Source organism: Silurus aristotelis (genome assembly GCF_946808225.1).
Source record: "Silurus aristotelis genome assembly, chromosome: 22".
Lineage (NCBI taxonomy): Eukaryota > Metazoa > Chordata > Actinopteri > Siluriformes > Siluridae > Silurus > Silurus aristotelis.
In genome coordinates, this window is record NC_139595.1 from 4,406,943 (window position 1) to 4,421,565 (window position 14,623).

The 14,623-nt window shown below is 38.2% G+C and overlaps 2 protein-coding genes across 2 annotated transcripts; one reads left to right on the forward strand and one right to left on the reverse strand.

Moving 5' to 3' along the window:
• Positions 1-1,051: 1,051 nt before the first annotated feature.
• On the reverse strand, positions 1,052-6,246 carry jund (JunD proto-oncogene, AP-1 transcription factor subunit). The gene has a single exon (XM_083526276.1). The coding sequence runs from the start codon at positions 2,613-2,615 to the stop codon at positions 1,746-1,748; it is 870 nt and encodes a 289-aa protein (XP_083382402.1). The 5' UTR covers positions 2,616-6,246; the 3' UTR covers positions 1,052-1,745.
• A 2,096-nt stretch (positions 6,247-8,342) lies between these two features.
• Positions 8,343-12,826, forward strand: pgpep1 (pyroglutamyl-peptidase I). Its single transcript, XM_083526277.1, has 5 exons — positions 8,343-8,559; positions 8,973-9,025; positions 9,350-9,466; positions 10,435-10,667; positions 11,071-12,826. Exons 1-5 carry the CDS (start codon positions 8,529-8,531, stop codon positions 11,261-11,263), a joined length of 627 nt encoding a protein of 208 aa, XP_083382403.1. The 5' UTR covers positions 8,343-8,528; the 3' UTR covers positions 11,264-12,826.
• The last annotated feature ends 1,797 nt before the right edge of the window (positions 12,827-14,623 follow it).

Below are 14,623 nucleotides of genomic sequence, written 5' to 3' on the forward strand. Positions count from 1 at the left end.
CTGAAATATTGCACGAAATTATATTGTGCACTGTTTTTTGGTTGCCACAAATTAAGACAAACATAGCGTAGCTGTGTCACACCTCACATGTTAAGCAGGGTGGTGCTGCACTGGCATGACTTGTGTGTACACGGTGGTATTATTGTTCTCTAACCAAGAGGGAGTGTCAGTGTTAGCTTTTTCTGCAGAACTTGTAGTTCTTTTGGGGAAATTCCCAATACACCAATTCTAGTGTGAAACCTTTTTTTTTTACACAAACATGTGAACTTAATAAACGATGTTTTACGTTTTCACCTTTTTGACAATAAACCAAAGTACTCATTTTGTCTGACTAAGGGTTTTAACAGCTTTTATTATCTCTGAAAAGGTCAAACTAGTCCAGATATAGAATATAATCAGGCTGCTACGATCATTAAGATCCGCTACGATCCTCTTCTACCTCATGGATCTTACATTAGCAGACAGAAGGCAGAATTTTGAAATGTCACTGAATAGGTGTACTAATGTCTTGGTAAATAGAGAGTAATGGCTTGGTAGTACGGAGAAATGAGAAGTATTGGCATAAATATCACCATCAAATAAAACACATAGGCCTGGCATTATGAAAATGAATGAGAAAATAAAATTGTATCAAAGAATTTCAGTGAGAGATAAACCAAATCTGATGGACAGGTTATGAACTTGACATAGACATAATATATATATATATATATATATATATATATATATATATATATATATATATATATACATACAAACATACATACACACATACACACACACACACACACACTGAATCCTGTGTTGTATGGGCTCAGACATTATCTGACTTTCTTTTTTTTTTTTTTGTAATAAACAGTATTTATTTTTTTCATACTCACAGCCATGCTTTCCTCACCCCTAACAAAAAATATGGCATAGAGCTTACTTAAGCACAATAACTAAAAAAAGGACATTCTGTGAACAAAATAACCTGTAAAACCAGCGATGATTTCCAAGTAAACAGCCGACAGGACACCTGTTTTACAAAAATGCACTCAACAACAGCAGAGCAAATACAATAATCGGTTTTATTGGACTGTATTTCAATAAATCTCGAAGGCGATACTTGTTACGAAAAAACACGAAAATCAATGACAAGTCACAACGGCGAGAAATAAGAATGTGTGAATAGCTGAATATAAATTAGATAAGGTCATTGGTTAATAATTGTCTGTACATAGTTAAGGCTTTACACATGAAGTGTGCATGCACGACATCTGTGTTCGGTTGCACTCATCGAGTTTTGTCACGGTATCATGCAAAAAATAAAAATAAACAAAATAAAACACTGCTGCTGTATGTCTTCTGTCTCAGTTAACGAGGCCCAGAGTCTGAGACCTGTGACAGGTAGTAGTGTAAATGCAATTGTCATAGCCTGGTAAGCAGTAAAACAGATTTAGGCCTATTGTTCTTTTCTTTAGATTTAAACCATATAACAAACCGGATTAACTAATCTCTCCTGGACTATTTTAATCCTATACCATGTGTATAAGATGCATACAGGAAGTTTAACTCTGCATGTAAAGCAGAGCTCCAGGAGGGTTAGTTTCTTATTCAGATCAGTCCATTTGCTACAAAACGGTGTAAACATGTATGTAAAAAAAAAAAAAAAAAAAAAAAAAAAAAAGTCTCTTATGTACACATGAGCACCAAAGTCAGTGTCCGCTCTTTTGGCACAATTGTGCTGGAAGTGAAACGCGTGGTCAGTACGCCTGCACCTGGGTGGGCAGCAGCTGGCAGCCGTTGTTCACGTGGTTCATGACCCGCTGTTTGAGCTGCGCGACCTGCTCGCGCAAGACGCTGGCGGTGGACGCGAGCTCGCTGTTCTGCGTCTTCAGCGTCTTGACTTTGTCCTCCAGGCGCGAGATCCTCTCCAACTTCCTCTTGCGGCATTTGGAGGCGGCGATGCGGTTGCGCAACTTCTTGCGCTCGGCCTTGATGCGCTCCTGCGTGTCCATGTCGATGGGCGAGAGCGGCGGACTGTCGCCAAAGCTCTGCACGTCGGGCACGGTCTGTGGCTCGTCCTTGGGCGAACGGATGCGGCCGGCCGCTGTAGCCTGCGTCGCGGCCTGCTGTGTGAGTGGCGACGACGATGACGATGACGACGCCGACGACGACGACGACGGGGACACCGATGTGGTCGGTGGCGGCGGGAACGGGATCGTGTCCGTGGTGTAGTTCACGGCCGTGCCCAGCGCGCCGCTTCCATATGTGCTCAAGTTCGTGTAGACCGGAAGGTCTGAAGGCAAGCCGAGAGCGGCGCCTGTCGCCAGGCGGTTGAGAGTCGCCGCGCCGCCGTTGAGCTGGTTCTGCTTGTGAAGGTCCTCCAGGGCTTTCACGAAACCCTCTGCGAACTCCTGCTCGTCGCTCACCGGCTTCGGGTAGACAAACTGAGACGTCGGGGTCGTCGTGACCATGCCGTTGGACTGGATGATCAGCCTCTCCAGCTCAGGCGAGGCCAGTTTTAAAAGTCCCAGGTCCTGGGAGCTGAGTATACCTTCCGCGTCCCGCAAGTCCGGCTTCAGGTTAGAGCTGTTCTGGTCGTCCAGGTTTAAACTCATTTCTTTCTTCATGGCGCAGCAGAGCTCTGGTCCAAGACACAAACAATCGTTTCCATTCTACAACCCCGATAAGGGGTCAGATGAGGCTCGTTGTCCAGACGGCTGTTCGGTTTACTTTTTCCTTGTCGTTCGCGTTCCTGCGATTTCCTCTTTTCTTTTTTTTTCACCAATATGTTTTATCTTTCTTACGCAACCTCTTTAATCACCTCTTTTTTTAATGTTTCCTGTTTGTTGATGATCTTACCCTGTCCTCTATACCCGACTCTCGCCGATCTTGAGAAACCCTATCTATGGGCGTAAAAATAAGCATTTGCAAGTTTTCTATCCCAGAAAATTCCATTATGTCATCTTAGCGCGCTCAGATTGGCCAAAAATGACGTCCTCTTCCGGTTTCATTTGCATAAAGAGGCGGCGCCAGGCTCCGTCGCTATGGAGAACTAGGGACAACTGCAAACAGCGCGGTGCATTGTGGGTTGATGTCATGAGGAACGTAGAGCGCGCGAGGGTGGGGACAGCGCGAGGCTAGCCACAGAGTCTGGCAGGAAAATGTGTCTTTCGATACACCCTGTGTAAACGGCTTTGAACGTTTCTAAACGCAGAATTTCCAGCTATTTTACATTGCAGAAACGATACCAATCAGGGTTTTTACGCATAAACATGTCAATAGGATGGGTGATGAACTTGCAAACACACTTTATTAAAGTTTATCAGAAACAAAAGTGGCCAAAATGTCAGCGGAGGGCTCTCAGGGCCAGCAAGGCCTTCTCTGTTGGCTCAGAATACGAATTACTGACTTACATTTGAATATATTTTTGTCCATAAACATGTATTAAATTATTCGCGATAGTCTATTCGCTTCATATCATATGCCTTTTCTCAAATTCAGGTTAGAGCAGGGGTCACCAACATGGTCACCAGGTAGCCTGCAAGGACCACATGAGTAGCCCACAGGCCTTTTCTAAAACTCCGACTTTGTTAAATCATTGTTGATAATTATTATCAGAGATCATTAACATGATCAGTGTCTTCACATAGATGAATATTATTAATTATTAATAATATCATATAATAAAAGGTCAATTGTGCACAATTGTTATTTCAGATCAAACTGAAAACTGTGTGTATCAAACTGGTAGCCCTTCACATTAATCAGTACCCAAGAAGTAGCTCTCAGTTTCAAAAAGGTTGGTGACCCCTGGGTTAGAGTTTCTATCCAATCAGATTGTAGCAATCAAATCAGGTGTTCCCATTAACAAAGGAACCTTCATAAGACCTTCAGACTCAACAGTGCAGGTGTCACTAGCAAAAGTACACAAGAATTAAGCTGTTGCTTTTTCCAATCAGATTTCGAGTTGGCAGCACCAGGGCCATCTAGCAGGTGTTTAGTAACGTCTGTATTTTCACGTTCTTTGAACGGTCAGAGAGCGCACTAGTCAGAGCTTGCAAATTGCACCAGCTCAAATATATTTGTGGGGTTTCAATAGCTGTTCTTTCATTCCACAATGGTTGACAGTAGGAAAGCAACAGATTTGGACATTTGCTCATACTAAATCACATTTAAAACAGGCCCAGTCAATATGTTTAATATGTACAGTCCAACTGCGTGTTATTGCAGTAACGCAAGCGTGCATGTTCTTTTAATAATTTGTCATACTCGACCAAAAATAATAAAAGTGGCTCTATGTGGTGTTATAACTGCAACTTTCTGTAAAACACTAAAACAATCCACCCTAGTTCAGTCCATGTGTACAATATCATTTATTTCACGTGTGTACCCCTTTCTGAGATCTGTATCTATGAGGAAATGTTAGTGTCTTCCTTGAAGACCTGAATGAATTGTGCTCGTCTCTGTGGTTGCTTTATGGTTGCTATAAATAACTGTGCGTACAGAGAAAGAAGCAGGGGAGACAAAGCGATATGACGACAGGGAACAGTGACGTCCGTGGGCCATTTGCATCAGAGAGCATCGCCAGCGTTACTTGTTACCATGGCAACACTGACATGGGGTCTGACGCAAAAGCAAGGCGAATGAAGCAGAGGAGGAAAGAAAAGGATGTGGAGGATGCGGGGCACCTGAAGATGCGTAGGCGGCAGAAACCTGCTATTTTTCAGGCATGGAAATTTTTAGCTGTAAATGGAGGCATGAAGAAGAGGAAAAAATGGAGAAGAGATTGTATTCATAAAAATGGTTTATTCCATGAAATGAAAAAATAGGAGATGGGTAAAACTCCCACTTAATATTAGGAGTCAGTGGGCTGTTCGTTCACTTCCTAGCTCAACAAATAATCTGTTCTTCATCTCATCCATAGGGATCTTCTATCGTTTTTCAGGATTTTTATTTTGATTCAGAAGTGAGTGGGTCTTTGAGTTCAGATGCTACAGCACCGGTAACACTGCATACATGCAGCTGGATGGAACCAAAGCACTCGCACAATAAATCTGCAGGCCCTTTTCATTGGCCTCTTCTGAGCTTAGTTACACGGTTCCACTTCATGACTCATACACATGTGTGGAGCCCAAGGCCAAGAAGAACAGAGGTGATTATAATATATGAATACCACAACTGCAAAGGCATCGCTCTAAAACACAAGGACTTACAACGCCCCAGAGTTTTTTTTTCTTAGACCAACTCATGCAAACAGGTTTGAACCAGATCTTTGTTCGCAGTGTTGTCATGCAGATCTGAGCCAGCGGGCCTGATTTTAATGATCTGTGGCTGCCACTCAAATCAATTCAGTGAATATTTTTCAAGTTTGCGGTTAGATGGCTCTTTAAACAGAGTAGAGAGATGTTTATTGCCAAGTACAATAGCTCGAGGAGCTAGTCAACTATGTACAGGTTTTGATTTTATTGTTTTTGGTTATGTTCTAGAACGCCAGAACAGAGTTGCATGATGCATACTTGTTTTTCTAATATGTTTATTTTGGTAAATACCATATCAACTACAGTTAAGGTTTAGAGGGCTTAAACAAATGAAACTCTTCTTGCACTGAAGGTGGTCCTGGATATCATGTCATAGTGGGGATGGGCAAAATCATTTATAACAGTTTGATTAAAGCCACAATACATGGGATAGAAATGTTTTGTACAGTATTTTCTGTCCAGCCTGTACACTTGTGTTAGAAAAAAGAAAGTACACTCAATTTAAATTCTATATGTTTATGTATCAGGACATAAAATCATTTGGACTTTAGGTTTTAAAATCAGATCAATACAACCTCAGATGAACAACAGCACATGACATTAAACCATGTCATTATTGATTTTACATAAATAAAGCAAAATGGAAAAGCTGTGTGTAAACCCCCCCCCCCAAAAAAAAAAAAAAAAAAACAAAAAACAAAAAAAAAAAAAAACAAGTATGTCCTTTCTACTTTCATGGGAATTTGAAGACTAAATAGCAGCAATCAAATGCCTTTGATTAACTTAGCATCAACAAGTTTAAACACCTTTAGCAAAGGTTTGAGCAGTTTGCTGGTCTAAAGCATTCAGGTATGTCTTAACACAATGCACCTTAGAAAGACATCAGCAATGATCTTAGAGAAGCCATTGTTCCTAACGATCAATCTGGGTAGGGTTATAAGGCCATTTCTGAACAATTTAAAGCACATCATTCTATAGTGTGGACGATTATTTACAAGTGCAAAACATTGAAGACAGTTTCTAATCTTCTCAGGAGATAAGAACTCTTAACCCAAGAGTTACATCTCAGACTCTGTTAGCAGGCCTCTGTTAGCATGTTACATGTTATAGTCCATGACAGTACAGAGAAAGCCTCTTCTCTTGCAAAGTTGCATCCGACCACATCACATGACTTCTTAAGCAGTGTTTGGACAAATAAGTCCAAATTGAAGATGTTTGGCAATAAGCACAATGCAGCATTAAGTGAAAACCCAACACAGTATATTACCATAAACACAAGCATGGTGGTGGAGGGGTGATGATTTGGGCTTGTTTTGTAGCCACAGGACTGTGGCATCTTACAGTCATTGAGTTGGCCTTCCCTGTATACCAGAGTATACAGTGTCCAAAATACCAAAGTATTCTAGTGTCAAATGTGCTGCCATCTGTCCGACAGCTAAAGCTTGGACCAAATTGGGTTATGCAACAGGATCCCAAGCAGACCATTAAAATCTACAACAGAATGGCTGAAAAAGAACAGACTCAAGGTGTTGCAATGGCCAGGCCAAAGTCTTCAGCTTGAATGAAATGCTGCGTCAGGATTTCTTAAAAGATATCTGCATAAACAAATGCCTGCAAACCTCAATGAACTGAGGCAATGTTGTAAAAAAAAGAGTTAGCCAAAATTCCTTCACAATGATGTGTGAGACTGAATTACGTCAAGTTATTGCTGCTAAAAGTGGGTCTACAACCTACTGAATCATTTTGGCTTTTTTTTTTTTTAAATAAATAATGATACAATATAATGTCATGTGACGGTGTTCCGCCGAGGTTGTATTTATCTAGTTCCAAGACCTGATTAGGACCAGATGATTTAAATTATGTTGTAATATGTAAAAACATAGAATTTAAAAAGGGTGTATTTTCTTTTTCAAATGACTATATATTGCTTAGTTAAAACCATGAGTAGGTATTTGTAAGACTGTACCATCACCACTTCTTCCCCTGTGCTACAAGATCTCTTTCAGAGTTTCTTACACTCTACAGGAAGAAGATTAATACTGTAGTGGTGGTAAAACCATTGTTTCAAATAGAAAAAATATCTGTGGCTGTAACTTTTCTAACTGTAGTATTGATGTTATTTTCTTTGACAAACATCTCAAATAACAGGTTGTCCAGGTTTGCTACACCTTTTTTTAGGTTTCACCCTTCGCTAAATGAGAACAATGATAGCAATAAACAAGACGTACAAGAAATAAATATAGTTGCAGTGCTCAGTTTTGACAATGCGAAACCTAAACTGTTACTGTTAAAAGAAGGAAGTAAGATCTAAATTTAGGTTGCATTTAATTTTTTTTATACACACCTCACTACATTTAAAGGATTATTCTATCCTGTATGACTTGCACATAAATCTTTACAATTAATACATGATCCGCACCAAAGTCCAAGGTTTAGTTAATAGAGAAATTCTTAGTTTAACATTTTTCTTCCTGTCTCTTTTCACCTTGGTTATGGGTTTCGACCACAATGGGTTTCGAAGAACATCCTGCTGATAGTGATGCTAGTGATCACTATAAAACAGAGCAAGGAAGCAGAACTTTAAGTTTTTAGTCTGTCCAGCTTTTTTACCTCCTCATCTGCTGAAACAAGTTCCAAAATTTCACCATAATGTTATGTATGATACTAATAATTTTGTGGGAATATTTTTGTATGATTTCTTTTTTACACGTTGATCTTATCACCAAAACAGCTAAACTTATCAACTAGAAGTACTTTTTTTCTGTATTAACATCAATTGCATGAAGCTACAACTGTATAATCTACTTTTACCTTATAGTGAATAGGCTGTGAATAGGCTTTGGTGGAAGTGTCTGTAAAATGATCAACAGGGCATCCAATCTAAATTGGAACCCAAATGACAGACGAGATTTTATTTTTAAACTACATAACTAGCTAATTTCCACATAATTTGTATTATATAGAAATAATAATAATAATAATAATAAAACACTCTTATTATGTTGTTGATAAGACCTTGTGACCTTGGGCTGCCTAGCTAATACCACATGTACATGTGGTGAGTATCCGGAACAGCAGGGGTCGCTGTGGAACTTCATGGCGTCGTGACGTCTGTTTAAATTAAAGCGAGAGAGACCATTACAGGACGCGCTGATGGGAGTTGTATTTATCTTTATCCACAGGAATCAAGCGCTCTTTTCGGGTCGGTGCTTTTCTATAAAATATTATTTTCCCATCTAAACATATATCATTCCCTCTTTATATTACGATATCGTCACTGCCATGGAACAAAAGAAGACGGTTATTGTGACAGGTAAACATTTTGTTTCGTCTCGGTAACTGTAGAAATATGCGGAGCCCGAGAGCAGCTGTTATCAAGTTTTGCAGCTGGATGTTGTGACAGTTGTCGGTTTATCATTGGTTGTTTTAGAGGTGAAAGAAAACATTTATTGTTTTCACAGGCTTTTTTTTTTCCTTAGTTTTTCCCAGTTTAATGGTAGCACTAGTTATATTCTGTATAGACTGCAGGCAGTCAGATATTTTATTTGGAAGTAATTTATTTACAATTTACGATTCCAGGACCATCTTAGAATGAAAGTTGTGTGCATAATTGGGGTAAATGTCTTCCAAATGTACTAAAGTATCTGAAGACATGATGTACCATTGAGGTATATAATCCTGAAAATGATCTAAAATTCATTATTCATCACTTTTGTCTTTCTATAGGTTTTGGACCTTTTGGAGAACACAGTGTGAATGCGAGCTGGGTGGCGGTGCAGGTATTGGAGTTTGCACATTTAGTACACATTTACAACTGTTAGAAGTTAAAAAGTAACCAAGCTGACCCTACTGACTATTGCTGTGGACTGTGATGTCACATGTCTACTTTATAAATGTGATTGATTTGGCTGTACTCCAAATAATGTGTATAGTATACTCATGGCATTGTGCATTTTCCAATATTATCTGTGTTCTTTGTGGCTCCTAAAATGTTTTAACCTTTGCATTCCTCAAATATTTATTTGTTCTTATTCATTGTCTGTTTAGGCATTGGGTTCTATATGTAAAGTGATCTTTTTTGCTATGTGTGTTCCTAACTACAGGAGCTAATGAAGTTGGGACTCGGCGCATCAGTGGATCTACATGTTATTGAGGTTACTGTGGAATACCAAGCAGTCCAGAATAGACTGCCTTCACTATGGGATCGGTATCACCCACAGGTACTGTTAACGAGTACATTTATCCTCGTATAGGTCATGAGGGATCCAGAATCACACATGGAAATCCCATGGGAATACACCCTGGATGGGATGCCAGTACAGTGCAGAGAAAATTCACTCAGGTCCAATTTAAAGTAGCCAGTGTGCATACTTGTATGTTTTGGGAGATAAGAGTAAACCAGAGCTCCCAGAGGAAATGCAACGCCATACAAACATGGAGAGAAAAACACACAAAACGCCACCCAGACTTTAATTTTTATTGTCATAGTCTTCATATTTTGTTTTTAAGTTTATTGTGTTAAAGTAAGATATATATATATATATATCTTAATGCCAAATAAATTTAATGAAAGATTTTTTATTATTACAGCTGCAACTTTATTTTTTGTCTCCTAAAACACAGTGTCTATAATGCAGGCCATTTTGTGGCAGTAAATAAAGATTAATTCAAACTAATAAAGCCTAACTATCACTTGTTTTAAAATCAGTGTGCTTTGCTGATGACTGGTGCATTCTTACCTTACGTAAGTAAAATTTCACTAAAGACGACCAGAGCATTAGATGATCTTTTAACTGACAGAGTTACACTGACGTTCTGGGCAGATTAAAAATGCAGGATGTAGGCATAGATAGTTTAAAAAGAAGTATGCCAACAGAATCTTTCAGGGTTAGCTGCTATAGACAAGTCCAAACAAGAAGGTTTACTATAAATAGTTCTGGAACAAAGTCATAAAAATAGATGGAATGAAAATAAGCTTGTACCATGTACCTGTTCTGTGGTTCAACACAACAAATACAGCTTTCAGCAAAGTGTTTACAAAAGGTCATGTCTCCAAGTAAGCCATCTGATCTGAATCATATTGAGCATCATTTTATTCATTGAAGAAGGAACAGGAGCAAATTATGTATAAAAATGTCTGTGAATGCTATATATTTTAATTTGTTTTCTTTTTGTTTGTGCTCTGCAGTTGGTGGTCCATGTTGGCGTGTCTGGAATGGCTACAACAGTAACCCTTGAAAAATGCGGTCATAACCACGGCTATGTAAGAGCTGACAACTGCAAGTATTATCCTAGATCAGAGTGCTGTATGGAGGGGGGACCAGACTGTATCCACTCAGCCATCGATATGGATGTTGTCTGCAAGAGGGTCAACAATTCGGACCTCAGAGTTTCCATATCTGTTTCTGAAGATGCCGGAAGGTATGTTACCAAAAATGGTTTAAAAAAATAATAATATGAAAGCAGAAGAGCTATCATATGACAACTTTAACTCAACATTGATGAATTCTCAGATTGATTGGTCAGAAGGTGTCGATGAATTCCAAAAGTATTTTAGATCAGTAGATTCTTGTTACACTAAATGTACCTAAAATTGTGAAAAAATCCAGTAATTTCTAAAAGGAAAGAAAATTAACAAGCAAATTAAGTAATTAATAGAATTGTACCTCTTGACAAACTGATGTGCTTTAAAAAATCCAGGATGTGTTAATGAATCTTTTTGATGCAAACGTTAACTAAGCTTCACATTTGGCCACATCACACATTAAATACGGATTTTTACTGTTCCACTGATGAACACCTCGTGTATTTCGACTTCCATTAGATACCTGTGTGACTACACCTACTATACCTCCCTGTACCTGGGCAAGGGCCGATCTGCCTTCGTGCACGTGCCACCACTGGGGAAGCCCTACAGTGCGGAACAACTGGCGCAGGCACTCCGAGCTGTGATTTTGGAGATGCTGGACTTGTTGGAGCATAGTACGGAAAAGCAAATTTGCCAGCATGGTCACTGAAAAAAAATCCCACAACAGCTCTATAACCCACTATGTAGTGCATGTTCAATAGCCTACACCATCCACCACATAGGTGGGACTGGGCTAATTGACGATGTAGTCCAAACACTAACAGACTAAACCCTGCTGCTGCTCTACTCTAACCAGGACAGACAGCAAATTGTGCGGTATTGTGAAAAGATGCTGAGATTGGGTGCTATGTATAAATGATTTCTTAATTAAACTTAATAATTAGCCAATCTGCACATACACAACTACATGCAGTAGGGTTACCACGATTGACTACACCCCACTTATATCCACTCACTAGATAAAAGTATGAATAATTTTTTTTATTTTGCAAGGAAAGACTAAATTGTTTTTGTATTTTTCTGAGGTATTATAAATCAAATTAATAATCTAATGTTATTATAAACATGTTTAGTCTGTCCTCCTAAAAAATGACTTTAGATAAGTTATGAATGTACCAATTATTTTTATGTGAGCAATACAATTTTATTTACATTAACACATTTAAAGCAAAAACTTGAAAGCACATTGGAAACACTGGTGCTTTTTGAATATCAGAATCTGCTAACTGAAATATTTTTGAAGGTTAATGTTAAAAATTATATTGTATCATGAATATCATTCAATCACACTTGTCTGCCAATTTGTATGTATTTCATTTATATTCTACAACTAGTCATCACATTTACATTATCTACAAATTGTCTGGGTTTGGAACCTATGACTGAAATGTGAATGGTGCCTGATAAAAAAGAAAAAAATATATTAGAATTAATAGTTATAGACCTATTTATCACACATACATAAAATAAAATCAGTAAGAAAGATAGTATTTGTCTAGTTAAACCCCTTTATCTATTTTTATTTACTTATTCATAAATATATGTTTCTTAGATTTTCTTTCTTGGTTAACTGTTAAACTGTCTGCTCATTATATGGTTATAATGTAGTAATTATAGTTTAAGATGTATGAATTGTAGTTAATATGCTGCATTCATATGCTCCACTAAGGATTCTCTTCTGAGTCTGGAACTTCTTAAGGTTTCTTTCCCATACCATCTCGGGGACTTTTTCTTTGCCACCTTGCTCATAAGGGATAAAATTAAAGGAACTAACATTCAATTATAAATGTAAAATAAAAATAACCTATTTTAATTTACAGTCTTGGGTTGTCTAGTTGATAGCACTGACATGATTATTTCATTCTCTTTCTTTTTATTAATATTACATTGCTGGTGCACCTCATGTACAGTTACTTAATTTTCAACCTTTATATACAATCATCATCCACACAGAAAATAATATTTTGCAACATTGTTACTTCGTTAATTCACCCTAATGTAAAGTTCTCAGATTCCCACCTGACTGCACTATTGTTAACAATGTATAATATTTTAAATAATAATTTTACCTTCTTTCTCATTGTAATCTCTTAATTTACCCTAACCTTCACATTCTTTTACACCTTGTTCCTTGCGTTTTGTTGCATGTCTGAATTGGCTGCTGTAACATTACAATTTTCCTTTGGTATTAATAAACTTGTCTGTCAGTCAATCTGTTTGTGTCAGCAAGGCCTTCTCTGCAAGAATTACTGACTTAAATTTTTATATAATTTTTTTGTCCATGAATGTGTATCAAATTATTCCCAATAGTCTATTTTATTCTACTCATGTCATTGCTTTTCTCTTGGATGTGCTGCTTCAAGGAGTGTCTGTTTACATCTGAGTTTCTATCCAATCAGTTTTTAGCCATCATGTTATGTCATACCAGCATCAAAGGAATCTGATGCACGAGTCCTCCACAATCAGCAGTGTGGGCATCTGTAGCATAAATTACATGTTGCCTGGAACAGTTGCTTTACCCAATTAGACACTAACCCTAACCCTAGCAGGTGTACAATAATCTGCATTTTCATGTCCTCTGATTGAATGGTCAGAGAGCTCACTAGTCCGTTTATGTCTCAGATTTTATAAAAGATTGAGTCTGCCCAGTTATGTTCTTTTTTAACAAGAAAACAATATCTTTGAAGAGTTCCAGTCAGGTTTCAGGCCCCATCATAGCAGGAACTGCTCTTGTAAAATCACAAATTACCTGTTTTTAGCTTCAGACCAAAGCTATATCTCTCTGTAACTATCCAGGTTAATGCAAGTAAACTATGGGGTGCCACAAGGTTTAGTTCTAGGACCCCTGCTTTTCACAATGTACATGCTTCCCTTGGTAAATATTATTAGAAGGCATGGGATTATCTCCTACTGCTATGCCGATGATACCCAGCTATATATCGCCGCAAAACCAGACGATACAGCTCAATTGGCTCGGTTAACTAAGTGTGTTATAGAATTAAAAGATTGGATGACACATAACATTCTATTATTAAATTCTGATGTCAGTGATTTTGCTTATCGGCCCAAACAGTTGACAGAAGCTCTAGCATTTTAACCTGCGTTTAGAAGCATGTACTGTAAATACTAGTTCAACAGTAAAAGACCTACAAGTTATTTTAGACAGCAACTTGTAATGCATTACTAGGTGGATGTCCTGCGTTATTAATAAACAAGCTACAGTTAGTCCAGAATGCAGAAATTCTTAAAAGGTCGAGAAAATATGACCATTTAACCCCAATCTTAAAGGACCTTTAAAGAAGTAGATGCTGACCCCGCAAACATCTCGAATCATCTAGAGATGCACCAGCGCCATTTGGATTTCACTTCATGCAGAGTTTGGACATTGGGACTATTTGAGTGTATAAAGGCTCCGGCATGGAGAAGTTGGTGTTGGATCTATGATGATCTCAAATGTTGAGCTATTTTATGAGTTGCTAAGAAGGTCCTGGTTCCATAACTTCAAATGACTGTATAAGACTGTAGATAGGACATTACTCATAGTCTTACATTCCGGTGCTCATGTGTCAGGATTTATAATCACACTCTTGATATCACCCAAATGAGGATGGGTTCCCTATTGAGTCTGGTTCCTCTCAAGGTTTCTTCCTCATAACATCTAAGGGAGTTTTTCTTTGCCACAGTCTTGCTCATTAGGAATAAATACACATTGCTCACCACAACCATAAAGCTGCTTTGAGACAATGTTTCTTTTTTACTACACTTCAATAGTCTTTTTTTTTTATTTTTTATGAGTGGATAAAAACTTAACTGGTCAATCACACAACAAGCCACCAATCAGGGTTGAGCGCACACCCTGTTTTGAGCTTGTTTTGATTAGCGCTTAGTGGTATCTACTTAGCATGAATATACAGTTCAGTGTCAGTTCAACAGCAAGCAGAACATTTTAAAAGTAATAAATGATGAAAAAAAGTCCTGAAACTAACTTGCCACAACACAAGTACATTTT